A 25305-nucleotide genomic window follows, 5' to 3' on the forward strand; every position below is an offset into this window, starting at 1 on the left:
GACGTTGGCTTTGTAGATCAGGCTTGTAGAGAGACATTTATTATTTAGGGGGCAGTTCGTTTTCGTCCTGCAGTTGCATCCATCTTGCTGGGTAGTTTGGGGGGGGTGTCGAGAATGTTTTTGTTGTGGCGGCTGATAACAGATTCCATATTTTCCATGCAGCAGTAGCTTACTTTGACTGTGTTCTTGTTGAAAATTTTGGAGTAGCGGTGCGATTTCGGGAAGTGTTTTTGAATTAGGGATAGGAATTTTCCTGCGATGTTGATCTGGACGTTCTTACTGTAGGGAGGGTTGAACCATATTGTTTTCCGGTCTCTGTTCTTGCGGGCGTTAGCTGTGGGTGCTTCGTAGTCGCGGAACTCTAGTTTGCTGTGGTATCCACTTGCTTTTAGCACAGACTCGTATAGAGGTTTGGCATTATCGAATACTTCTCTATTACATGAGTTGACGGAAAGTCGTCGGTTGATTGATTCAGGTAGGTGGGCGATTATGGGTGGCGGGTGGTTGGACTTCGTGTTGATGTAGAGGGGATCGTTATTCGGCTTGCGGTAAAGATGGTATTTACCAGATTCGAGGTTAAGCGTGATGTCTAGGAAACTGACTGCTTTCAGGTTAGTTGGGATGAAGATGGTGAGGCCGTGCTGTTTAGAGAGACTAATGACAAAATTCAATACATATTACATGAAAAACAGTTTTTCCAGAAGAGGACCTATCGTTTTAACACACTTCTCCAAGAATCAAATCTAAGAAATATAACCATTAAGCAGCTCTCCTCGTTAGTCTACAAATCAAAGGCACTTTTAAATTTGAACTTTAATTCTATTTCTCCACAGACAGTGAACTTTAAGGATCCCAATTTTAAATATTTTTAGATCTTCTAATTTTGATAGGCTACTTTAATTATTTTATTTTACTACATTTCATTTTATTCCATTTTACGAACGACCCCACAAGCGTGTAGTCGCTTTAACAATCATCGTGTTTAAATAAAGTCTTTGTATTGTATTGTATTGTTGTATGAATTTCTTCCTGATTCGTTCCGCTTGAGGTCCTGGGGTGTTTTTTAGTAATGCGAGTCCGTCGTCTCTGTATAGTCTTGAAACTTGAAGCATGAAACCACGAGTCACGGAAACTTTGTTTCGTTGTTGATTTTACTATTTCTATTTACGCTCTATTTTATGTATTGAGCACTATACAGCCAGCTAAAGCATCTCCTCCATATAATTACGCTCCTGACCCCGTTTAGTAGAGCACTATCGCCGCAGCTGACTCTCTTCAAGATGAAACAAGTTAGATTTGGATTTTCCAAACAAGTACCTGACATGCCTGATCGACAAAACGGAAAGCGTCGTCAAGCGCATGCGATGGAAAGCCTACTTCTTTGACAACCCGCAAGACTTCGACACCATGAAAAACGAAATTTTCGGCTTCAAGTCTAGAAAATTCCCGCCTCCAAATGGCGATCTAAGCAAGTTTGAATGCGACCATTTTGATTCTTTGAAGTTCATAAAATTCAGGAAAATACAAGATCAGTTTCTAGACCAATTAAACCGCGATATAATAAAGATCAAGATGTCATCTAATGCCTTCATTCCAGCTGACAAGACCACCAACTACTACGAACTTTCCAAAGCGCAACACGACAAACTACTTCACAACAGCATCACCACTTCCTACAGAAAATCGAATACCAATACAGCTGATTTAATCAACGAAGAAGCAAAACGCACATCCACCAACCTTAATCTCGCAGACCACACCGAACTCATCGCTACGAAACATGCCTTCATCTCGTTAAAGGAAAGACAACTTCGCTAATAAACTAACATGCCGGCTAATTAACTCCGCTACGAATGACTTAGGCCACATCAGCAAGTCTATCCTAGACAAGATTAACAACAGCATCCAAAGTAAAACATCTCTCAACCAATAGAAAAATTCTTCAGAAGTCATCAACTGGTTCAAACACATCCCCGACAAAAACAAGCACTCCTTCATTATATTCGACATCGACAACTTCTACCAGTCCATATCTGAAACCCTCCTATTAGATGCTATCAACTTCGCCAAAACGAAGCAAACGATCTCGCTGCCCTTGCTTATATTATAGAAATTGTTGTGCCTGCTTTCGTCCTTCTCTTATATGTTGTGGAGACATTGAAGCAAACCCAAGCCCAAAGAAGTCGCAAAAATGTCAAGAATGTGAGCAGACCTTAAGGAAAAATCAGAAGCATACAAAATGCAAATTAACTTGCCTTGCAGTAAGTTGTCAAAGCATCAAGAACAAAGTCGTCAATATTGCTGCAATCGTCCATCAATACAAACCAGATATAATTCTCGGCAATGAGTCCTGGTTATACCCAGATATTGAGAACAGCGAAATCTTCCCAGATAATTATAACATCTATCGAAAAGACCGCATATCTGACAACCATGGTGGCGTTTTCCAAGCAGTGAAGAAAGACATTATCGTTACTCATCGCGATGATTTGAATACGGACTGTGAGATTATTTGGACCCAATGTCAGATCCAAAATAAAAGATCAAAATCTCTATTCTTCGCTTCCTTCTACCGCCCAAACAAGACCGATATAAACAGTCTACATGAATTTGACTCATCTTTAGCCAAATTAGGCGATAGATTAAATACTAGCAATGTAATCGTGGCGGGAGATTTCAACGCCCCAGACCTTAAATGGAACGACCTTAAACTGACAAATTGCTCCTCCAGTTCTGAACAGTTACTTGAAATCATCGATGAACATAGACTTACCCAACTAGTAAAGGAACCTACGAGAGATGATAACATTCCCGATCTTGTGTTGACAAATAATGTCAATATCATTAACAATGTTAGGGTAATCCCGGGAATAAGCGATCACGATATGGTTCTTCTTGAAGTGAACCTGGCATGTAGAAAGAAAGAGCCAGTGAGACGTAAGATTTATATGAGGAAAAGGGCAGATACCACCCGTATAGAGAAAGAATTACAAGACTTTGCGAACGACTTTGTAGAAATGAAGAACGAATCCGTAGACACAAAGTGGAATATATTTCAACAAAGACTCACTGGAATTATGGACTCCTGTAAGCACACAAGTTTACTACCTCACGCTATAACCTACCGTGGTTTAATCGTAGCCTGAGAAGACAGACAAGGAAAACTTCCCCATCGCCGACTCTTGAAGAAACTTGATTATTACGGAATTCGTGGCCCACTACTTAACTGGTTTGAATCGTTCCTAACACAGCGTACCCAATAAGTGGTAATTGAAGGGGCATCATCTGCCCCTGTTGTTACGACATCTGGTGTCCCCCAAGGAACAGTCTTAGGACCGCTACTGTTCTTAATGTATATAAATGACTTACCTGATACTCTTAAATCTACTGTTAGACTTTTTGCTGATGATGCATTGTTATATGGGACAATTTGTTGTGATGAAGACACAGCCGATCTCCAAGAGGACTTGTATAGATTAGAAGACTGGCAACAAACGTGGAAGATGGAATTTAATCCTGCAAAGTGTAAGATCATGTGTTTTACAACCAAGAGAGATCCACCAAAGCGAGAATACGTATTCTGTGGACAAATCCTAGAAGAGGTGGAATCTCACCCTTATCTGGGGTAATGCTCGATAACAAAATGAGGTGGTCACCACACATTGAAACAATCACATCTAGGGCAAATAAGGTCCTGGGACTTATCAAGCGAAACCTGTGGAATTGTTCAAAGTCAGTGAAAGAAACCGTGTATATGACACTTGTGAGGCCTAAACTCCAGTATGCCTGTAGCGCATGGGACCCACATTACCAGAATGATAGAGCCGCTCTAGAAAGGGTACAGCGGAGAGCAGCCCGCTTTGTCACTGGAAATTACGATCGAACAACGAGCGTGACGGAAATGCTGCAAGACCTACAGTGGGACACACTTGAAACAATGAGAAGACATGCAAGGCTCTCCACTATGTACAAGATGTGCCACGGCCTCCTAGATGGGGATTGGGGGCATTATTTGATAACAAACAAAGAAACGAGAACCCGAGGAAGCCATGATTTTAAATTCACTGTACCGAAAGGACATAAAGATATTTTTAGATTTTCTCTTTTCCCTAGGACAATAACTGAATGGAACAAACTCCCAAAAGAAACTGTTTCCAGCCAATCCCTCCGTATTTTTAAAAGCAAACTAACTTAAATTTATTTATCGGTAGTTTTAAATAGTTTTTAATAATTTTCAATAGTTTTTAATAGTGTTGTATATTTAGTATAGCTTCACTTATTATTATCTTAGAGTTGGCGTGATGTCCCAAACGATTTTGCCGACATAACGATATTTAGATTTAGATTACATTTAGAAACCTATCACAACATAACGCCTCAAGATACCGAAATCATCATGTACTGCAGAAAATGACTACTCTTCGAGAATGACTCCCCCTGGGAAAAGAAAAATAACGACTCCTTATTTGACGTAACCATGGGCAGTTACGACGGCGCTGAGATATGTGATCTCGATCGTCGGCATATTCATCCTCAGCTCTCTGAGCTCGAATTCTAACAACTGCGACATAGGACTGTACAGAGATAGTCTCCCTCGCAGCCGTTCTTAGTCTCATCACGCAACGCTCCTCCCCACAAACAGACGACGGACTCGCATTAGGAGTCTCGTTAATGGAACGTTAGCTCTGTGAGATCTCTCCTGCCAAATTGTTTTTGGCGAAGCTTATAAATAAATAAAAATAAAATAAATACTAAAAAACGCCCCAGGACCTCAAGCGGAACGAACCAGGAAGAAATTAATTAGTCTCTTTAAACAGCACGGCCTCACCATCTCCATCCAAACTAACCTGAAAGCAGTCAATTTCTTAGACATCACGCTTAACCTCGAATCTGGTAAATACCATCCTTACCGCAAGCCGAATAACGACCCCCTCTACATCAACACCAAATCCAACCACCCGCCGCCCATAATCGCCTACCTACCTAAATCAATCAACCGACGACTTTCCGTCAACTCATGTAATAGAGAAGTATTCGATAAAGCCAAACCTCTATATGAGTCTGCGCTAAAAGCAAGTGGATATCACACCAAACTAGAATTCCGTGACTACGAAGCACCCACAGCTAACGCGCGCAAGAATAGAAACCGGAGCTTGTTGATAAACAAGCGGATGAACAGTTCGACAAGGGCCTCAGTACACCAAGGGCTGAACTCTTGAAGAAAAAGGCCTAGCCAGCAAAGAAAGTTTTTCCTTTAGTGCTCGAATATAATCCAATTTTGCCAGATATCCAAAACATCATCAGAAAGCACCTTCATTTATTACAATCATCGCCAGAAGTCAAAGAAATTTTTTCATCCAAGTCGATTTTTCCCGCTTATCGTAGAACCAAAAATCTTAAGGAGATGTTGGCACCGTCAAAATTTCAGGTAGCGTCCAGTGGAAGGCAGAGAGAGGAAGACGGGGGCTGCTCAAAATGCGGCGGGAGATGCGATTTATGTAAAAATTATTTCATTCAAGCTTTGGGGTTTCAGAGTTCGGCAACCGGCCTCCGATATCCAATTCGGCAAAGGCCGTCTTGTTCGTCACGAAGCGTCATTTATTTAGCCACCTGAGTCAAATGCAACCTACAATATGTAGGCTCCACCTCGACTGAATTTAAAGTTAGATTTCGTAACCACAAATCGAACATGCTGAAGAACAAAAGAACTTGTGAATTGGCAATTCATTTTAATGACTCTAAACACGAAATTTCTCAAATCAATTGAACAAATTGGGTCTTTTTGAAAATGCCGCACACCTTGAACGATTATTACTCACTAGGGAGGCCTATTGGACCGCGCAGTTATTTACCCTTAATCCTCATGGTCTCAACAAACGGCGGAAATCTAGATCCAAACACCGCATTAATTACTACAATTGAGCAGCTTCCATTTTCCCAATGTGACACATTTCATTGTATTTCATTCCGTTATCGCTAATAATTAAGTTAGATTCTTCTTTTTGCCTTTTTATTGTTCTACTTTTCTCAGTTTGCAATTTAGACCTTTGTTGTATTACGTTACCTCAATATTTCTGTATTGTATATAAGCCGCTCACAATCATTGTAAACCGCTTTTTAGTTTTGAACTTTTAACCTGAGGAAGGCCGAACGGCCGAAACGTCGTCCATTAAACTAGTCCAGAACAGTCAAGAGTTGGTCTCTTCGTTACGTCCACCTTAACGGTGAATATCGTCGAATAATCCCCGAGACGAAGTCGAGGGGATTATTCGACAATATTCACCGAAGCTGAGGCGAATAATTGTTTTAGTACAATTTCAGAACTGAACAACAGAGAAATTTCTAAATTATCTCATTTTAGTAACATTTATTAACATTTTAGTTTAACATTTTATATAAACCGCCCGGAGCGGTTTATACTGATAGCGTCATATAAGGAACCGTTCGACCAATCAGATTGCTGGAAACTCTTTGTTCAGCTCTGAAATTATACTAATTATATATATATATATATATATATCACTTTAATATATATATATATATATATATACCACCATCTATATATATTCCACCATCTATATATATATATAGATGGTGGAACTCTGCACCGGTCACAGTTTTGCAGAGGTCATGGGTTCAACTCCCTAACAAGCCTGAATTTTTTTCGGACTCATTTTAACTACTATTTAATTGGTGTTCATTACTGCGAAGATCATTCTCATCTTCATTGGTATAATGTGTTAGTTGCGATTCCTAAGGAAACATCAAAGCCAAAATTTTCTCCTAAAAGCATGGTCTTAATTCTGCAACCGACAGCATTGCTGGATTTTCATTTGGACGATCTAGTATGTCACATCTTATAACTTATAGAAGATTATTGGGCCAGCAGGTTCAAGGAGAAAACTGCGTACTTGAAAATGTTTGAGCAGAATTCTCTCCATGGTTACTACTTTCCTTTCAATCCTAGCAGCATTGTCAGTTGACAATTCGTTCCTTGGTTTCTCATTAAAAAGTATCCGTAATGAATCAACTCCACAAAAAACCTCAATGGCGTTTGTATATGGAAAGCCACCAGAATTCAAGGTAAGCAGTCGTACATAATCAATTACAAAAACGTATAGGAACAATATAAGTTGAAATTTACTTTAATAATGTACCTTAAAAATCATGGTAAAATTTCGTTAACCAAACGCTTGGCTAACTTTTTGTATAAATTCATCTCATGACGTTATAATTACGAATCAGGTGAGCGTAATGCACAGTCTTTATGTTATAATGTTACGAAGGCCGGTCAGTAAAGTTGATCCTATCTTAGCCTGCGAGCTGCAGCAGAACCTTCTGGACACGAAAAACCGAAAAGTTTGTTCCTCCTTGGAGAAACTCTTACAACTCTCTTGGATTACTTGAGCGTCTTTCGGATACATAATGGATCTCCCAGTCTCCCGCGCAATTCGCTAAGTCTCAAGAGGGTACATTTGAGTTTGTTTTCTACTAATCAGGTAGAATTTCTCGTTTAAAACTTTTGCACTTTTGCCGTTAACAAGCAATAACTCCTGCAATAACTGGACCAGCATCTCATCATATTTTTTTTATTATTCTTTCTATTCTGTCTCTACTGAAGGCCCATAAACATTTTTTGAAGGCAATTTACAAACACATGAGGCTACACACAGCTATGGTATGTATATCCAGGAAATCATAATCTTTTAGTATATCATATTGTTTTGGTACACAACCCGGGTTTGCCATTTTAATTTTCTTAATCGCACTTCGCTTTTATATCATACTTTATGGACAATTTGGGTCATGCAGGATTAGGCAATGATCAATTTTCAGGGAATTTTATGGCGAAGACCATAAGTAAGGGATAAAACTTTACTCTTTCCGTCTCTGAAGTAAGACTGAAGTATACTTGATATCCTTTGGTACGTGCTCACAATGACACTGTGGAGTAAAAATGAGAAGAATAATTGCTCACTTGATGACTTCCTCATATGTCTGAGTGGAATTGAAAGAGAACGAAGAAAGCTCCTCTGAGGATACTGAACTCAGCTCAGATAATTTGCTTTAGTTCACAGGAGGAGAAAAAGCTGCCCTACCATTTATGGTCAACCATGGCAATTTAAATTTGACGAGTATCAGACGACTGCTGAGAAAGTCCAAGGTAAACTTTATTTTATATTTTCAGTTTAATCCTTTTTCAAACTCTACTGGTTTGTAACGTTCTAATGGGTTCTTTTCCCTATCATAATGGGACTCGGATACTACCAAGCGTAGTAAGGCTACTTTAGTTAAAGCAGCGATTTGTCGTAAGCCTGGCATTAAGCTCTACTTTAGGTGTGGTCATCTGCGACGAGGACTTGGCAAAGCCATGCTATGTTATTGACGCTCACCCTTTCTAAATTAAGCTGAGGGGGATTCTTCTGGATTCCTGAACCAAGAAATAAAGATGTAGTTTCTTAACAACGACATCGAAACATGACGAGGAACCAAGCTCTCGGATGCAGCTGGAAAACTTGGCTCTTGAGGAATGAGTTTATATCGAGCACGGAAATAGCATTGCAACAAAGCTCTCACTTAGCTCTAAATATGATCAGAAAAAGATTTCATGACTGCATGAATACACCACACTTGCATTTACGATCGATGAGTGGTAACTTGAAACTCAGAAGTGTCTCAACAATTTTTTTTGTTGATCTGAGTGTACATCTGGTTTAAGTTGTTCATAGGTCTTGGATTCCCTTACGAAGGACATCTTGTACTAGAAGCGATTGCTCAAGGTTGCATCTTCATCAATCCGAAGGTAAGATGTTAAGACATCGTTAAATTCAATTCGGGGTAAAGTGACTACTTTAGGAAGATGGGGTGTAACATGGCATCTTTTTTGAGGGGAGGAAAAAATCTGCCCTTGTAATCAGTTTTAAAGAACTCTTTGATGCCACCACGCATCAAACTCAAATGAAATATTCATTTAGTTGATTAAGAGGCTAAAAGTTTTATAGTCAGAGAAAAGCTATGGGCGATGAAAATTGAGGAGTAAGGTTCAGTGAGTTTATTAGTTACCATGGTTACGCCGAAGTTCGCTTTTCTAAGTCTAGGAGACAGTTAACCCACTCTCTAGAGAAATAAGGCTGTCAAGGGTTGTCTGTTTGTTTTGGTGGTTAGATAGTTTGCCAGAAGTAGAACGATTTTTTTCGTTCTCTTGAAACCTGGCTGTTTTAAAAATATATTACTCTGGAGGTTGGGACTAGCTTTAGCGCCCTTTGCCATTGTGATGAGGTTACCGTTGTAGGGAGTAAAATAAAAGAAAACTTATGGACCGCCCGCGGAGACAACAAAATAGTTCACGATGTAAATAAGCAAAATCCTAGGTATTTGATGTGTAAAGTACTCACAATATTGATGGTGCACTGTCAAAAGATAGAGTAGTAACTGTAACTTTCTTTGTAGTCACCAGCAACTCACGGTTCTTTCTGTGGTATTTAATCTGTGGTGGCTGATTCTTTTTCCAGTTTTCTCCACGCAAAAATCGTCTGAATACTGAGATTCTGAAGGAGTATCCGTCAGCTAGAAATGTAAGAGTAGCAATGTAAATGTGATCTTCCAATTTGCTAATCTAAACATTGCTAATCTAAACACAATCAAAGCGCGGGACTTCTCGCGGTTTTCAGTCGATCATCTTCGGAGTTATTTTTGAAGCGGCCAACAAATCGTATAGCGTTCATTGTATTTTTAATAATTTAACAGCAAGGTTAGTACGGCGATTAAGCAGGCTCTCATGAAAAAATTCTTAAATTGCGGGGCAAAACTACCCTCAAAAGCATAGAGGACTTTTAAAGATTGCAAACAAAAGGACGGACGTGCGAGTCGCTTGAACGGTGAGTGTAACGAACGCACCGATAACATTTCTCAAAAGTTACCCAAACCATACATTTCATTCTTAATCAGTGATTTCTGAAACGAAAAAAAATAATGCTAAATCTAACTACCCACGACAACTGACATCAAACGAAATAAACCCTGCGAATTGAAAGCTTAAAACATACCTGTCGGTTTGGATCTAGAGGGACACGAGACGCAGCATTACGAACATACATCGACAAACTACGTAACGCTTGTGAATACATTTCATATATATGAACTGCGGTTAAAGAAACTACGTAACATTATGAAACTTTTCGCGCGAAAACTGAACTACATAGTGACGCGAGGGGACTAAACCCTGCTATGTGGATGGACCGCTGACCCTTCAAATTTGTTGTAACAGTGAGCAACGGCAAACGGTCGGAACTCCCTTCATAAACGAGCACTCGTAACAAAAACAATAATGCGATAGTTTTCCCGTAGAGGGTCACATATAATAGCATCAACGCAAAGTAGCAAAAAGATTGAGTGATTTTATGCCATTGCATAATTCACACATCAGCAAACTATTAGCGCTCTTGATGCGTGCTGCACAAGCGCGTATACATGCCGAGTTTAGATCCCTGTCATGATACAGAGTATAGTGAATGATAATCTCGATAGCTTTTTAATGTATCTATCTAACTGATATTAGAGCTTTGTTGAAATCATGATATGACAACTATCAAACCAAATATAAAATAGATGATTGTTTTGTAGTTAAGTTCACAGCACCCTTATGCAGAAATATTCATTGGAAAACCTATGGTGTATACAATGAATATTTGGAATAAAACAGAAACGGCAAGAGCGCTTAGAGAGATTTTAAAACAGCAGGTGAGTGGTGTTGTGAGAGAGCCCCGCATTTTATTGTCATTTGTAACCCTCCACGGAAAGCGTGTACACGGGCACGCGTGTCATGAAACGGCACACCAAGCGTGTCATAAATTTGCAGATATGCACGTATTTGACAGGCAAAACAAGGGCAGATATGGTAAATTTTTCTGTGAATTAAGATGGTAAATGTTAAGCCTGGTGATTTAAGTGAAAGATGATGTACTTGTCGGGATGTTGTGGGTTTGACTCCTATTTGGAGCACTCGAAGTTCTTTTTCTCCGAGTATGCCTGTGTCATTGACTGAAAACATTATCTTTCACGTTAACTTTTGTTTGACTTTGGGCTGTGTGACACGCTCAGCATGTCATACGACACACGTACGAAATGGTACGCCTTCTGAATGACACGAGTGCGAATAGGCGAATAGGAGAGGCGAATAGGAGTGCGATGTGTTTCGCGTGCGACAAAACACGGCTTTTAGAACCGCCATTTTATGGCCTCAAAGGAGGAAGAAGGAAACAATGCTATATTCTTGATATCAATTTCAATTGAAAATTTCAAGCAGGTTTGTTCCGTCTTCAAAGGCCTTTTACCAGATAATATTTGTACACGGACACGGTTTACTTGAACTGCGTACCATTTTCACCTGCTGGCGCACTTTTTTACTCATGCATTTAAGCGTGCAGTTTTACACGAAGAACTTCCTATAGTTCTTCTTGACACGCACCTCTGTTTTTATGATACCGTATTAACAAAAGGAAACATTTTGTTAGTCAATGTCGTGCCAACGGACATGCCGCCTAGGAGCTGCCGTTTCATTTCATCACTGCCTATTTTTATTTATTATCTTTTATTAAGCTATTTTGTTTATTTATTTTATTTATTGTCTATTATCTATTATATATTCATTATCTATTATTGAGCTAACCGCTTCCCGGTTAGCTCAATGGATAGAGCGCTGGACTGTTGTGCGGGAAGTCGAGGGTTCGAGCCCCGGCCGGACCAACACTCAAGGTCTTAAAATAATTGAGAAGAATATGCTACCTTTCTATAACATCAATAAATGGCTAGATATTCTAGTCTTCTCGGAAAGGGACGAATAAATGGAGGTCCCGTCTCCTGCAGGGTTGGGGTAGGAGACGTTAATTTCCCACGCACGAGATTACTGTGTGATGGATGTCCTCCCCTGGGGTGAGATGGGTGGGTTTGTTGGAGCTTAAAACCTCGTAGGGAACCCATGTCCTATTGTTTCTGCTCCAGTGACTGGCACAAATCATTAAATAAAAATAAAAAATTAATTATGTTATCATTAGTGTGTCATTTTACCGTCCCCATGGGTTCACCTTAGAACATGTTTTCCCATGGAGAGTTGATCATGCTTTTATTGATTTACAATAGGCAAAACTCATCCTTCCCTTTGAGTTTACCTGCGAAGGAATGCTAGAGAGATTAAATGCTTACATTGAAAACCAGGTTCGAATAATTTTATTTTAAACCGAAATTCTATCCAGTTTAGCATGGTTCCTCGAGAAGGCAGCGGTCACTGTATGACGTCGAGTGGAACCTTTAGGAAGATAGATAGAGATTTTTTTAAAGATTTCTGTCACTGTTGCAAGTCTTGCGTATTTTTTAGAGATTTTTTTAAAGATTTCTGTCACTGTTGCAAGTTTTGCGTATTTTCATGATTCCCCACATACGTAGTGCAGGTAGTTCCTGTAGAAGTTGTGGGATTTGCGTTCCTGATCGAGGTGGTCATATGCATGTCCCATATACAGTAGTCTAAAAGTGTTAAATAACTAATTGCGGGTACTTTTTCGAACACCAATCAGGTGCTTTTCGATCTTTTGAAGGCCTGTTCCCGACAAAAGTTATTTTTGTATCAACGTTTGCAAGAGTCAAATTGTAAAATTAAGCGGGCGGAAAAAAAAATTGTAGGTCCAGATCTACAGGTCTATAGACTGGCTTGCCTTTGGCTAACATGGGTGAGCTATTATTGTTTACTTAAAGTAAGTAAGGCTGTACATATATAACCTTAGGTTAACTTTTTCTTACTTTTTCCTATTTGAATAGTCTGGCTTTTTCATCACTCACGCAGCAACCTTAACTGGATATACAATTTCTTGTGTTCTGATTGGTTCAGACACTAAACTTATAAGTCGGCCTGCACGCGAAAAGCTAGAGGTCTATGTGAATATAGAATTTATCCCGTAAGATGCAGAACACTTTTAATACTACCTGCCACAAAGGAGAAATAGTATGGATAAATTTAAAATTTCGATACGCCGGTTAATTGCCCGTGGATTGTCCGATAATTTATATTACTCTCTCACGAAAATGGTAGTTTTTCTGAGTCAGAACCTCCCTCCATGGTCTACTGTAGAGTGATCTCCATTTACACTTCTCCTGAAACTGGTTTCAGATACATAACCAAAGCATTGGCTTGACCGCAAAAGACTGAGGTCTATATTAATATCGCTGTTGTCTTTTAAGACACACAATGCTTGTACGATTGCAGTTCACAAATCAATAATCAGCTGATAATATTAACAAAGATTTAGTAATACATAGACAGGTAAAAACGAACGATATAATATCCCGACGTTTCGGCGACTTCATGACGCCATTATCAAGGGTACGGATGAAAATAAAATTAACAAATGCGAGTTCAAGAGTTACAACTAATTTGCATAAGGGAGATAGCTATGCAAATTAGTTGTAACTCTTGAACTCGCATTTGTTCATTTTATTTTCATTCGTACCCTTGATAATGGCGTCATGAAGTCGCCGAAACGTCGGGATATTATATCGTTCGTTTTCAGCTGATAATAGTAGGAATAAATCTAAACTATAGAATATTTTAGGTGTCTAGAATTTGAGCCCCCAAAACGCTTAGCGCTCTCCTTTTGTAGAAACGTCCCTACAAAGCTCATTGTAAAGAGTAGTTTCAATTTGTCGTATCACTGCAAACAAGATGTTACTGCTTTTATTTCAAAGGACTTCTGCGACAAATCTTACCACTGGCCACTCAACAATGATGACTTACGCATTTCCATTTCACGTGCAGGCGAATCGTGTACCGACAAGTGTTTCAGAGAAGGTAACTGGCCATTGCAATACAAATAGAACGCGGTTTTTCTTTTCCTGTAAATAAAACACTGAATAGCTCCTTGGTGAATTGATATAGGGTAATAATTAGTGTGGTTGAATCAAAAATCGGTTCCTACTTGAGTGTGCGTTGATGTGCTGGAGTTGGTGGAGAGCACGAGAGAAGCGTAAGAGATGCTCACGGCTACGCCTCAAGCAACTCCTGACTTATTGAGCGCTCTCAAAGCTTATCAAGTGCTTCATACCCAATAAACGCACGTTGACGTATGAACCAATTGTTTTATAACATTGTCAACACAGTTGTTTTGATTTTGTTTTCTCACGATTTAAAGCTTTTTTAAGAAGGGCAGCACGCAAGAATCTAGAATGAATCATCTTTTGACTAAAACAGGTTTAATGAAATATGAACAGTTCAGTAACTTATTCCCAAACTAATAATAGCTTTAGCCAAAATGTATTCAGAAATCAAGATTTTAAATAAAACTTCCGATCAGCTTTCAAAGTCAATACGCACATTTATCGAGTTTACCGAATCACCGCGTGCTAAGCGAAAACTAAAACTAACTACGACTAAACTGCAACGCAAAAATAACAGAACCTTTTCGAGACAAAAGCTTTATTCGGAAAAATCCTCAGTATATTATTTCGTTAGAATTCCGCCAATAGATTCACCGTACCTGAACGGTTGGTTGCCAGACTTAACGGCCAGAAAAATTGCGTCGTGTTAAGTTGAAAATTCTGAAAGTTAGCAGATACAAATAAAAATTTTCTGTTGCACAATACTTCAAGGGCACATCAGCACCAAAATTTGATATATACTGGGACAAAAAGTGGTCGGAAAGTGGCGAAATTCCACGATAGTCAGCAAACTGTCAGCTTTTATTTTCTAATCATAATTCGTGTTGCGATCGAGAATCGTAGTATTGCTCCTAAAAGTATTTCTCAATCGGAATGGAATGGAAAAACTATCTTGAAAATCTCAAAACTCGCGAGCAAGCTGGACGGGAACTGTGAATGGAAAATTTCAAGCTCGAGACACCTGTCTGTTAACGTCATTAGCGTGCACAATAGAATTATGAAGTGCGCTTGAGTACCTGATGGTAAGTACGCTTGAGTACCTGATGGGTATTTTTCATTAAGTATTGGGGTGGATAACTGTCCTCGCGTTGATCTGTTTAATCATCAGGTAAGTTTTATCCTACAACTCATACACATCTTTTTGCTTATTTGTTTTCTTTTGTTCTATTTGTTCTTTCAGATTCTTGTTTACGATATCTATGACTCTACTGCATTTTCAAATAACATTTCGGATAAATTCCTGATCTCTCTTATTTTTTTTTATTTCGCTTATCTAACGAAATACTTACTGTAACGTTATTTTGTAACTGAGAGGACGAAGAACGCTCCTTAATTTCTAACAATGTTAACATCCCAGTTGGTATTCAGTGAAAAAAAAAGTCTTCTGATGTTAAGAATCGATTGCAATTCACCCTGTGAAATCATTATTTAAACTCCCCATTGGGCGTTATTTTGATTAATTTTTATTTTTATTTTGGCTAGGTTTAACGTGTGAACCGGAGTACTTTTTTGTCTTGAATTCCAGGTAAAGCGAAAGGTGTTCCAGGAGCCTCAGTCGACTTTAAGTATTCATAGCATCAAAAGTCGCGGGTTTAAAGGATATGATTTTTTATACTGATATCACAGTCGAGGTTTCATTCCGCGAAAAAACCTCTCTGTTTATGTACAGACGATAAAAAGAAATATCCAAATGACAAAAGGAATGCTTTACAGTAGTTTAATTTTCTTTGGTGGGCCAGATGAAAGCGCTCTCGTTCACAAAACTAGCACTGTCAGTTTTGTTTTTTTATCGGCCAATGAACATGATCTTATGGCTGAATGACATGATAAAGACTCATGTAGTTTATTAGGTCGTTTACCACTAGGGTAGCCTCAGTGTAAGTCACTAAGAAAGTGACCGTGGTTATGAGGCTGCCTGTATGACGTGTGCCTGTATCAAATTCCATTTCTTTGCTTTTCAGTAAAATTTCCAAGTGTGCACAAGTAGTATATGAGAAAAGCAACGTAGCGCCGGCTAGAGAAGTAGTCACGTCAAAATGTGTTCTTCAGCAGGAGCCTCTTCTATTCAGCTGTGCTGCTCACAACTCCTCCTACAGGAGATTCTGTCCTTGTAGAAGCTACAGAAAACAACAAATATCTCTCTGTGGAAGCTGCTTTTGAATCAACTTGATCCTAGAGATTTGTAGTTAAGAGTAATATCTGTTGTTTTATGAGGGAGCTCGACCAAAAAGAAAAAAAAACACACTATTTTTCCCCCTATTGAAACAAGCCAGAACTATGTAATGAGTGACCTGAGCTCGAAAAGTCGTCAGAAATTGTAATAATGATAACGATAATGATGATCATGATGATAATGATAATAATAATGATAATAAACTGTCAACGTTTACATGCACGCAGTCGAACATCATAAATAGGCATTCAATTTATGCGAGATAATCAATACTATCCATCAGAGAGGTTACTTTACCGTCTTTGTCCGCACTTTCGACGTTTTGCGCGTTTTTTAGTTAAATTTTACTTTTAACGTAGTAAAATCGTGGGAAGTGTTGTAGGAATGAAGATCATCCTTACTTATGCTGTAGTCCTTACTGAGCTGGTCTCTCACAACAGCGAACGTGTTACCGACTGTCAAAGGCTAATTGTTTTTTTCATTACATATGCGAATTTTAAAGAGAACTACTTATTGATTACTTTTCGTTAAGGACCTTAGTATACAGGGGTTTGATGACGAAATCACAGAGTGGTCTGTGTTGACCAAGCAAACAAAGAAATTAGGTGAGGGATAAGTTTTTACATTTTAAGCGGTTGAGCTGTTTCACTTGCCTACAGAAAGTGGCGATTCCGTGCCGTCAATTGTTTTGTGTTCTTGTTCCTTATACTTATCAATTGACCACCAGTCAGCTCTGATTTTTCCGAAATCATCTTTTCAAGATTTAACGTTAATCTCCTTTTTAGACATATTCATTCGCTTGTTGTACTTATCAGAAGAACATTGATTAATAACGTATATTAATCTAACCTTATTTTGGCGGTAAAGTACCTAAGACGTCTAAGTTAAGGTGGTTGAATGTTTATGTACTTTCTAGTTCAATAAAGGCAAGTAGATAAGTGCCACTGGCTTGAAATCCACCCTCGGCTTGAGTTGTTTTTCATTCAATTTCCAGAAGCGTTAATTTATGTTCATTAACATGTTTTAATTGAAATGCCGATCTGTGTTCTGGTAGTTATGTTCCATCTTACTCACATGTTGACTCATTTCCATTTCAATAGATCTTTAAGACTTTCAAAGAGCAGCTGACTCTTTCGTTAGATTTTGACAACAACGATGGCTCTTACTTGCAGTATGAAGTCGCCTTCCCCTGTTCTCAATAGATCCCCGGAGCGTTCATCACTTGCTCATCTCTCTTGCTTACCGAGTGCCTGTCACTGGCTTGCGGTTTCCACTCTTAGGATGATCAACTTTTAATCCGAAGATACCAAAACATCAAAAAATAGCACGCTAACCGGTCCTAACCATCTCCTTGATAACATTGTTATAGATTCATTTTTTATTTCCTTTTTAAAGTATGCAGAAGATATTGTGATTTAAACTATTGACCGACGATGATTAAACAAAACGCTTTTATTTCCACCAAATAATCTCAGTACAGCCAGTTTCTATTCTTCCTACACATTGCATTGTTGCGGAACCTTTCTTTGGACATGGAAACTCACCGTACTAAGTGTAGGATATTCCAGCAAACATTTCCTTCAACTGACTGCCTTGTTGATTTGATAGAGTCACACGGTTCATGAATGGGTTTTCAATTTTTATCCGGAATGGAGACTAAAGGATTAGGAAATCAAAGTACTACTCAACTGAGCTGCTCTTTTATTTTCATGGCGGTGCGTTTGAATGCGTTTGTCTCTCGAGAACCAGACGAAGCGGTCGCCGTTTGTGAATGGAAATGCTATTTTTGTTCTTTCGTTTCCCTCTCGCGTATTGTAGGAATTTTTGTGCGCGAAAAAATTACCATCGTGATATTTCTATCTAAGGTATTATTCGTTCTCTTTCTTCCATAACTTGAATTTTGAAACTCTTTTTTGCCGTGTGAAAAATAATTTAAGAGGGTTTAGGTGATGTAAATGATACAAAGGGATTCCGAGAGAGCTTAGTTGCTTCATAGTTAATAGCTAATATTAACTATGGTTGCTTATAGTACCGAAGTAATTTATGTAAAGGGAGGCAAATTCCCTCCCAGGTAGTTGATAAAACCATTCTTCAGCTACAGCGCTCAGAGGACAGGTCGGTGATATCCTTTTGCTTCTCTGTTTCCTAAAATAGAAAGAACTTTCTTGAGTATGAAAAGTAGTAATTTGAGAGAAAGGAAGCACTCCGAATTTTATTCAAACGAAATTACCATACGGCGATGGACACATGTCTGACTCAGACACCTTGCAGTAAAGCGTTTATTATTATCGATGATGTCGCTCTTGCTATTGTCTTCATATTATTATCCGACGAGTTATTTTTAAACACACTTAGTGGTTATTACCAACAGATCACTTACTCCCTTAGGTTCTCTTTCCGTGGCAAGGAAAACTGAACTCAATCGCTCCGACGAAGGGCTAACGCTCGAAACGTCAGCTTTTGTAATCATTACGGTGGCCAATTTACCATTTCAACTTTGTTGATATATCCAAATTATTTCGTTACTCCCACCGACGCAGCCCCAAACAGTTTCTTTCGAAACTATCAGCCTTTATTCATTTAAAAAATATCGACGAGGACATGGAGCAACCATCTTTGCCTTGTAATCGATGCACTCAGTGTACAGTTACACTGGCTTATTGACGTTTGTCATTTTGGCAGTGGGCCTTTTTTGGCATCAATTTTTTATGTTGTATTTTAATCTTTAAAGAGATTTGTTTAACTCTTTATCTTAACTGTTTGTTATTTGGACATACAGTAGTTTCAAGTTACTCGAAGCCAATGTAAGTATGATCAGTCCGAGTAAAACCTCTTTAAAGATCATCCCAGAGTTTAAAATGAAACAACTTATCACGTAGAATGTTTAAAGTGGGATAACGCCCAGGAAGTGACGTTCAATAACATATAACCTTTTTCTCACACAAACCTTGTCGAGCAGGTTTCCTGTGACGATAACTTTGTTGAAATAAAACATGTCGATTACTTCTAAGTTAACAAATCTGGTGTGTTCGGTTTCTGTCTGATTTGAATCTTTTTGAAAAAAGAATCAAGATCATCTCGGTTCCGACTGATTGAGGTCAAGCCCAATTTTCAATTATCCACAACATGTCTATCGGAGCAACCAGATGGACCAAATCGAGCAGAACATATTTCTTAGAACTAATCTCGTAATCTTCACAAAATTCTTGTGTTTATAGTTAAATTGTTCGCTTGGCTGGTTCCGTCAACTGAACCCTGATCGAGAGTCGTTCTCATGAGAACAAACGGTCGAGTGACTCAGCAGGTTCCGCGCTGAACACTGCCCGGTGATGGTTCTCGTTTACCTTTGGAAATTTGACTTCTTTGTGAATGCTTGGTTAAAAAAATATTCGACTACTGAAAATATTAAATTCAAAATCTGGATTGGAAGTTAGATTTAGACGTGGATCATTTTTCTATCAGGAGAGACTCAGCTGTGCGCTGTAAATAAGTGAAAATAACTGGATCAAAATTATCATCGAATAAGCTATCCATCGGGGGAAGGATTTGTGCTTAAAATCCTTGATTAGGATATTTGAGTGTAAACTGGAGTCTCGAAGATTTAATTCCCACAGTTTTTTAAGACGCTATTTTTAGCCGTGAGTTTCTGGTTTGTTTATATTTCTCCACATGTTGTATCGCAACAAATCGGTCATAACTATGGGTCAGTTTGTAGATAATTTCTAGCTTTTAGAGGTCTTAGTAAAAAAAACCCTTTTCAGTTTCCAGTGTAGACGAACTAGAGACGCGGTTCAAAACAAAAGACATATCTTTTTGGGTGCCGCAAGAGGGGTAAGTCTATCATCACTGAATTTCAATATTGATGTCCTCAAAATTATATAAACATGCTCCCACTCAAATTGGACGAGACGTTTTTGTGTCGTGGAAACATGAACTTTTAATGCATGGATGAATATACAAATAAACATGGGTGACGGAATAAACTTATGAAAAAGAATCCTATGGACATTTTGTCGCCACAGATGATTATCGTCGTCCAGTGTGTTAATTTTTAAGCTTGACACAAGTTTAGTGTAAGAAAGTGACATCTTCCTTTTCAGTTTGAAAAATTCCATTATTGTGGCAAACCAATATTTCAATTCATCAATGACAAATAGCTTATTAGCGTCGCGGGAGTCATATTGTTGCGATAGTTCCTTGGATAATTAAGAATTTTCAATTGTTTCTCGAAGGAAGGCTTTTTTTTTCTAGCAAACTTTTGTAATTAAGAGAGAATATTGGTCAGCCATTCGAACGTGTTTTACCTCAGGGCTGACTTAATTGTTCAATGTGTTAATTTTGGTAATGGCCGAGCAAACCAACTGTCGCAGGTTACGTACAGGAACATTAAATCATTGAAAGACAACTTCGGTCAAATTCCGCGCCAACCCAATCGCTTGGCAAATACAATGACGGTATGAATTTGTCAGGAGAGGGGTCCTACGTTAAAATTTATTGTGAGACAAACTAAGTAAGGAAATGTTTGAAGTTTAAAAAAAATACATTTAATCTAAAGTAAGTGAAATTTTTGATAAGTTGTTTTTACAACAAATCACCAGCGCCATTTAAAAACTTAAAAAGTGATAAGAAACCACAATCACTAATTTAGTACTCCCCTGACATATATTAGTTGTTGTTAAGGGTATCAGGCCCCACGCGGTTGTCAGTGGTCTAAACGCATGTTGCCAGAAGAAAACATAGTAGAGGTGAATAATTTCCGTTTCGCTGCAGGAAACTACGTTGGTCGTTCTGAGCGCGTTTTCTCTCTTTTTTTTTAACGGGATATGGAGGTTCTCTCCCCACAAAGCCATTCTATAGAAGGTGAGTACTCTGAGATTCTTCTGGTATAATTTCTTAGCCATCGTTAATTTGTCCGGTCAAAAGCGGGCGGCGAACGCAAGCCTTTCAGCTGGACTTTCGTCTCGCTGCTTGGGAGACGTCGTTAACTATGAACGCACGATATTTAACTAGTTTTATTTTATACGATTTCTACGGCTTACTTGAGCTTCATATAGTTATTTTTTAACTTGAAATCTTGTATTTTAATTCGGTGTCGAGATTCGCCACAAAACTAGCACGGTGCTTAACTATTTACACCATCGATGCAAAGCAGGAGTGAGAAGCGGTTTCTTGGCCGTAAATTATTTATTCTAAATTTCACGAATCTGTTTAGGGTTCATTAGTCGTCCAAATTCTGCCATTCGTTGACTTTTCCTATTTTTTTTTTCATGGAGTTAAGACTTAATTTTTGTGGGGTGTCAAGTTGAATCGAATATTAAGCCATCGTGTAACGAGCGACTTTTAACTACGTGGAATGCTCGTGTCAGACCCTGGTTCCGCTGCTCATCAGAATTCATGTACATATAATGATCTTATATTGCGAAAGCGGATAATAATTTGTAGAAGGAGGGGCCGAAAAACAAAGCGATCGATAAAAACCATAAAATCCCGACAATATTTAAAGCTGAGCCGTGATTCATGTGAGGTGCTCAAGAAAGCGAGAAATTATTCTGTGCGACGCAAATTTCATTTTGCGCGTCACTGCCATTTGTTTTCTGCCGTTATCACTCGTAAACGAGTCGGGTAAAGGTTGACGCAATGGACCGTTGACAAAATATGGTTTATCTGTTTTCAAACTTTGTGGTTGTTTTCTCTTCCGAAGAGGTTTTTCTTTCGTTGCAAATGCGTGATGATTGATGGTAATTAACAATTCGTGGTCCAAACGGACCAAACCTTCACTTAGCGTCACTACGGGGTGTTTCATAGCACGAGTTGACAACGGTTTCGAATGTTCTTGGTCTATTTGTTCAGTTTTCAAAGTTGTTTGTAAACGATCATCTACTGTCTGGCGTCGAGTGGTAACTATTTTGTCGTGTTAGCTCATCTCTCATGGGACAACAGGAAATACTTCTTTCCCAGAGGGTCACCTTATTGCTTATTAACTTCGAGAAATACGTTCGATTTGTTTCGTCTCACACTACACAAGATGGTCGTGAATTATGCAAAGCTTAGTTTTTGTCTTGCTTAATTGTTTACTTGACTATCACTGCACAAAGACCAAACTTGACGCATAATGTTGAATAGCAAACCCAAATAAATCACAATCTCGCCACAACTCACGTGAAATGAGGATATCAATTTAGATAGTGCTTTCAAACTAGATCAGACTGTAATCTAAGGTTGTTATAAGAAATATTTGTACTCGTTATCAAAATTAATCTGAGTTGAGATGTCCTGATATATTAGATTTCCTATGAACCACAGGGTAAAAGTCCACCTGTTACCACAGGAAAAATGAACTTGTTGTCATGAGATCCATTACTGGCAACTCTCAAAATCATGCTGCTGTGTGAGATTGGATTTCATGTTGCGGCTTAATTGCCGACCCGATGTAAACAGGTTGAATGTTTTATATTAGGCTTAATCTTATTCGATGTGCTTTGCATGTTTAGTTTTCTTTTTTAATTTGTTCTCAATGTGTGTCGAGAAGTATCTGCATTTTAATACAAAGAAGTAATTTTCCAACATAGTTTCAACCATGGTGTAATTTACTTTGTTAAATAATGGATCATGTGATTTTGTTTCATTTTAATAGTTATGCTAAATCTACTGATAAAAAAACAAATTACGTAGTGACATATTAGCAAAGCCATATCTAAAGAATTCAGAATTCAAGCATTGACTGTGTAGTTGTGGCAAAGTTTATTGTCATCCTGCAAGGAATATATTGGTATTAATGGCAGCAACTTTAGTTGGCATTCTAATGAAGAAAATGTGAAAAGTGATAGTTCTCTAAACCATGGATAACTAAGGGCTTTATGATGGGAATGAAAACAGTGCTATGTATTAAGATGTATTAAAAGTTTGCTTTTTAGGCCTAGTGAGGCATGTTACTGGAATTAATACATTGTTTTAAGCAGTTAAGATTTGAGCATGGTACATTTATGGGAGTGTCTGCTTAGTTTAGGAGTGTGTGAGGGCAAGGATCATTCAGGGTGGTTACTTAAATAGGTCTGAAATTGTTATCAGCTGGGTGGCAATGCTACTGAAAATGAACTTTGTAGTCAGGTGTTTTAAGCCTGGGCTAAAATTTATATCATCTCAAATCCAAAAAGTTTCACTTTTGGTTTCCAGTAGGTAACCTAAACCTTGTCCTTCTTAAGTTCTCAGCTCATTATGAAACTTGGTTAAAAAATGAAGTTATTAGAGTCACATAAATTGATCTTGAAAAAACTGGTTACACAGGCATTGCAATTGTCAGCAAGCAAGTAGCATGTTTCTGTGATTTCCTTTGACAGCTACTATTAATTTATAAATGTTTGCTTTCCTAGAACTCCTTTGTGACTCTGGTAGATAAGTTTCCATTTTCTTTACTTGTATGCCATAAGTGCATGGTGCAGCCATGTGATCAGTGGCCACTACTCGCTGCTAAAAAAAAAAGTTGTGATTGTAACGTGTCACTATATTTGTGTTCTAAAAATTAATTTGTTTGTGTGTAAACTTCATTTTCATGGTAAGATTATTCCTAAGGTCTTGAACATTAAACCAAGTGGTTCAAAAGGGGTGTGATAGAAACAATCAACATCTAACAACACCATCCTAACCTGAATTGCAACTGGGGAAGGTACAGACCTCCCGAAGTATTGCAAAATCTGCTGAAGGGACGAGCAGAGGGGTGGGGGTCCTGACATGAACTTGCATATCCAGTAACCTCGCTGCTTTAGGGGGGGTTACTAAGTGATCAAGGCTAGAGGTCTAGACAAAAGCTATTACTTTTTAAGCAAGTTTATCCAGTGTAAGTTTTAGTTATTTTTATTCTATTAAGATTATTCCTCGTTGGATGAGTCTTGGGACTCCCGTCTGCCAACTCCCCTTGCATTAGACTTTTCATTGTTACGGGAGGAAGAGGATTTCATCCCCAACACACAAAGGAGCCTTTCAGATATGGATGAACAAGAGTTATATGTTGGTAGTCCTGGTAATGAAGGTTAGTTGTTAGAGAAAAGAGAAAGGTGCTTTAGATTCAAATCTAAATCTTGTTGTCTGGAATTTGAGAAGAAATTTTACACAAAAAGCTGTGAAATCGACAATTAAAGCTGTAAAGCTCAGTGTTCACCCAAAGGAAACAATTTCCAAAACCTGTTGCTGAAAAACCTCTCAGTTGTGTTGATGCACCATAATGAATCTATCACACTGCAATCAGTCACAATGATTGTTACTCTCTTTGGTGTTCTCTATTTTACAGCACAAGGAAAAGGGTTGAGTGTCAGAAAGAATATGTTTAAATTTATTTAGGAAAATTGGTGTGTAGCATACATCTGCTTTAAGGTTTTTGGAAAAATACAAATAGCCTAAACAATGAAGTTCCTCCAAATTTTGGCTGTGAACTGATGTTATCCATATTTCACTGAGATTCTCAACTTTATGATTTTTTTTCAGATTTGGCTATTACTTCGTATGCACATTATTGTACATGTACAATGATGAAATCCATTTAAATCAATTTGTTAGAATGAAGGGAATAATAGATAAGGGCCTCAAACTGGTTTTTCTAGTTTTTAACACTATGCATCTTAAATATATATTTAACTACTTGTTGGCTGTTTGCAGATTTTCCAGCCACGCCATCTGGTTTAAATGGGCCTATGGCAACAAATGGTATTACTGAAAATGATACTGAATATCTTCGGATGGCAAAGAAAGGTGGTGGACATGCAGGTTTGTGTTGAATTTTTCATAAAAATGTGGGTCCATTCAGTTGTTTACAATGGAGGAGATAACTGTTAACTGCAGAAGCTACATGCAACCTCTTCTCTTCATGCTATAAATTTGATATAGCTACTTAAGTTTACAAATACTGCACAACTAAGTAGACATATCAACAAATTTTTATTTTTTGGCCTTACTAAAGACTTTTTTTGCCGGTGGGCTCCTACCAAAAATAATTTTTGATGAAATAAATAAAGTTGATCACATTTCTATTTTTTGCTATCATTATTATTACCAGTAACTTGCTTCGCTCGATTTGTAGCTTTTGTTGTCTCAATTCATGAGGGTTTGGATTTTCATTGGCATAAAGTTGTAATTCTCAGCCAATTAGATTTCGTCACATTCATTTGTCATGTACAGTGACTTGTATCCCTTAGAAACAATTCATCGAGGGTTCGATT

At 38.2% G+C, this 25305-nt stretch overlaps 2 protein-coding genes and 1 long non-coding RNA gene across 13 annotated transcripts in view; 2 read left to right on the forward strand and 1 right to left on the reverse strand.

The window, feature by feature from the left end:
• LOC111332554 (alpha-1,6-mannosylglycoprotein 6-beta-N-acetylglucosaminyltransferase A) overlaps positions 1-17055 on the forward strand; it is a 26092-nt gene extending 9037 nt beyond the window's left edge. The window contains exons 9-18 of one of the 4 annotated variants that reach the window (XM_088744381.1): positions 6971-7083; positions 7622-7678; positions 8072-8164; positions 8720-8803; positions 9513-9575; positions 10624-10740; positions 12139-12213; positions 13735-13837; positions 15406-15448; positions 15885-17055. In XM_088744381.1, coding sequence (XP_088600507.1) covers positions 6971-7083; positions 7622-7678; positions 8072-8164; positions 8720-8803; positions 9513-9575; positions 10624-10740; positions 12139-12213; positions 13735-13837; positions 15406-15448; positions 15885-16083 — 947 coding nt within the window. In that variant the 3' untranslated portion in view covers positions 16084-17055. Of the gene's footprint in view, positions 1-6970; positions 7084-7621; positions 7679-8071; positions 8165-8719; positions 8804-9512; positions 9576-10623; positions 10741-12138; positions 12214-13734; positions 14353-15405; positions 15449-15884 lie in introns of those variants that run through there. The other 3 variants (XM_088744382.1, XM_088744384.1, XM_088744383.1) reach the window with 3 other exon arrangements.
• LOC148716506 (uncharacterized) lies at positions 7576-19532 on the reverse strand. 4 transcript variants are annotated; one of them, XR_015995112.1, is made up of 5 exons: positions 19044-19532; positions 17263-18241; positions 9396-9567; positions 8333-8431; positions 7576-7944 (listed from the first exon to the last, which is right to left on the reverse strand). It is a non-coding gene; the product is annotated as an uncharacterized LOC148716506 (long non-coding RNA). The 4 variants fall into 4 exon arrangements; XR_015995111.1 differs by lacking the exons at positions 17263-18241; positions 19044-19532 and adding an exon at positions 13784-13925 and having other exon boundaries at positions 8333-8520; XR_015995110.1 differs by lacking the exons at positions 17263-18241; positions 19044-19532 and adding an exon at positions 13756-13896.
• Positions 19533-20800: 1268 nt separating this feature from the next.
• LOC111332557 (uncharacterized) overlaps positions 20801-25305 on the forward strand; it is a 34289-nt gene continuing 29784 nt past the window's right edge. For 4 of the 5 annotated variants that reach the window (XM_022937910.2, XM_022937912.2, XM_022937911.2 and 1 more), the window contains exons 1-3: positions 20801-20956; positions 23961-24122; positions 24746-24853. In XM_022937910.2, the coding sequence (XP_022793645.2) occupies positions 20920-20956; positions 23961-24122; positions 24746-24853 (307 nt within the window). In that variant the 5' untranslated portion in view covers positions 20801-20919. Of the gene's footprint in view, positions 20957-21809; positions 21835-23960; positions 24123-24745; positions 24854-25305 lie in introns of those variants that run through there. The other variant, XM_088744380.1, reaches the window with a different exon arrangement.

The sequence above is a fragment of the Stylophora pistillata genome, chromosome 14, assembly GCF_964205215.1.
Source record: "Stylophora pistillata chromosome 14, jaStyPist1.2, whole genome shotgun sequence".
Classification (NCBI taxonomy): domain Eukaryota; kingdom Metazoa; phylum Cnidaria; class Anthozoa; order Scleractinia; family Pocilloporidae; genus Stylophora; species Stylophora pistillata.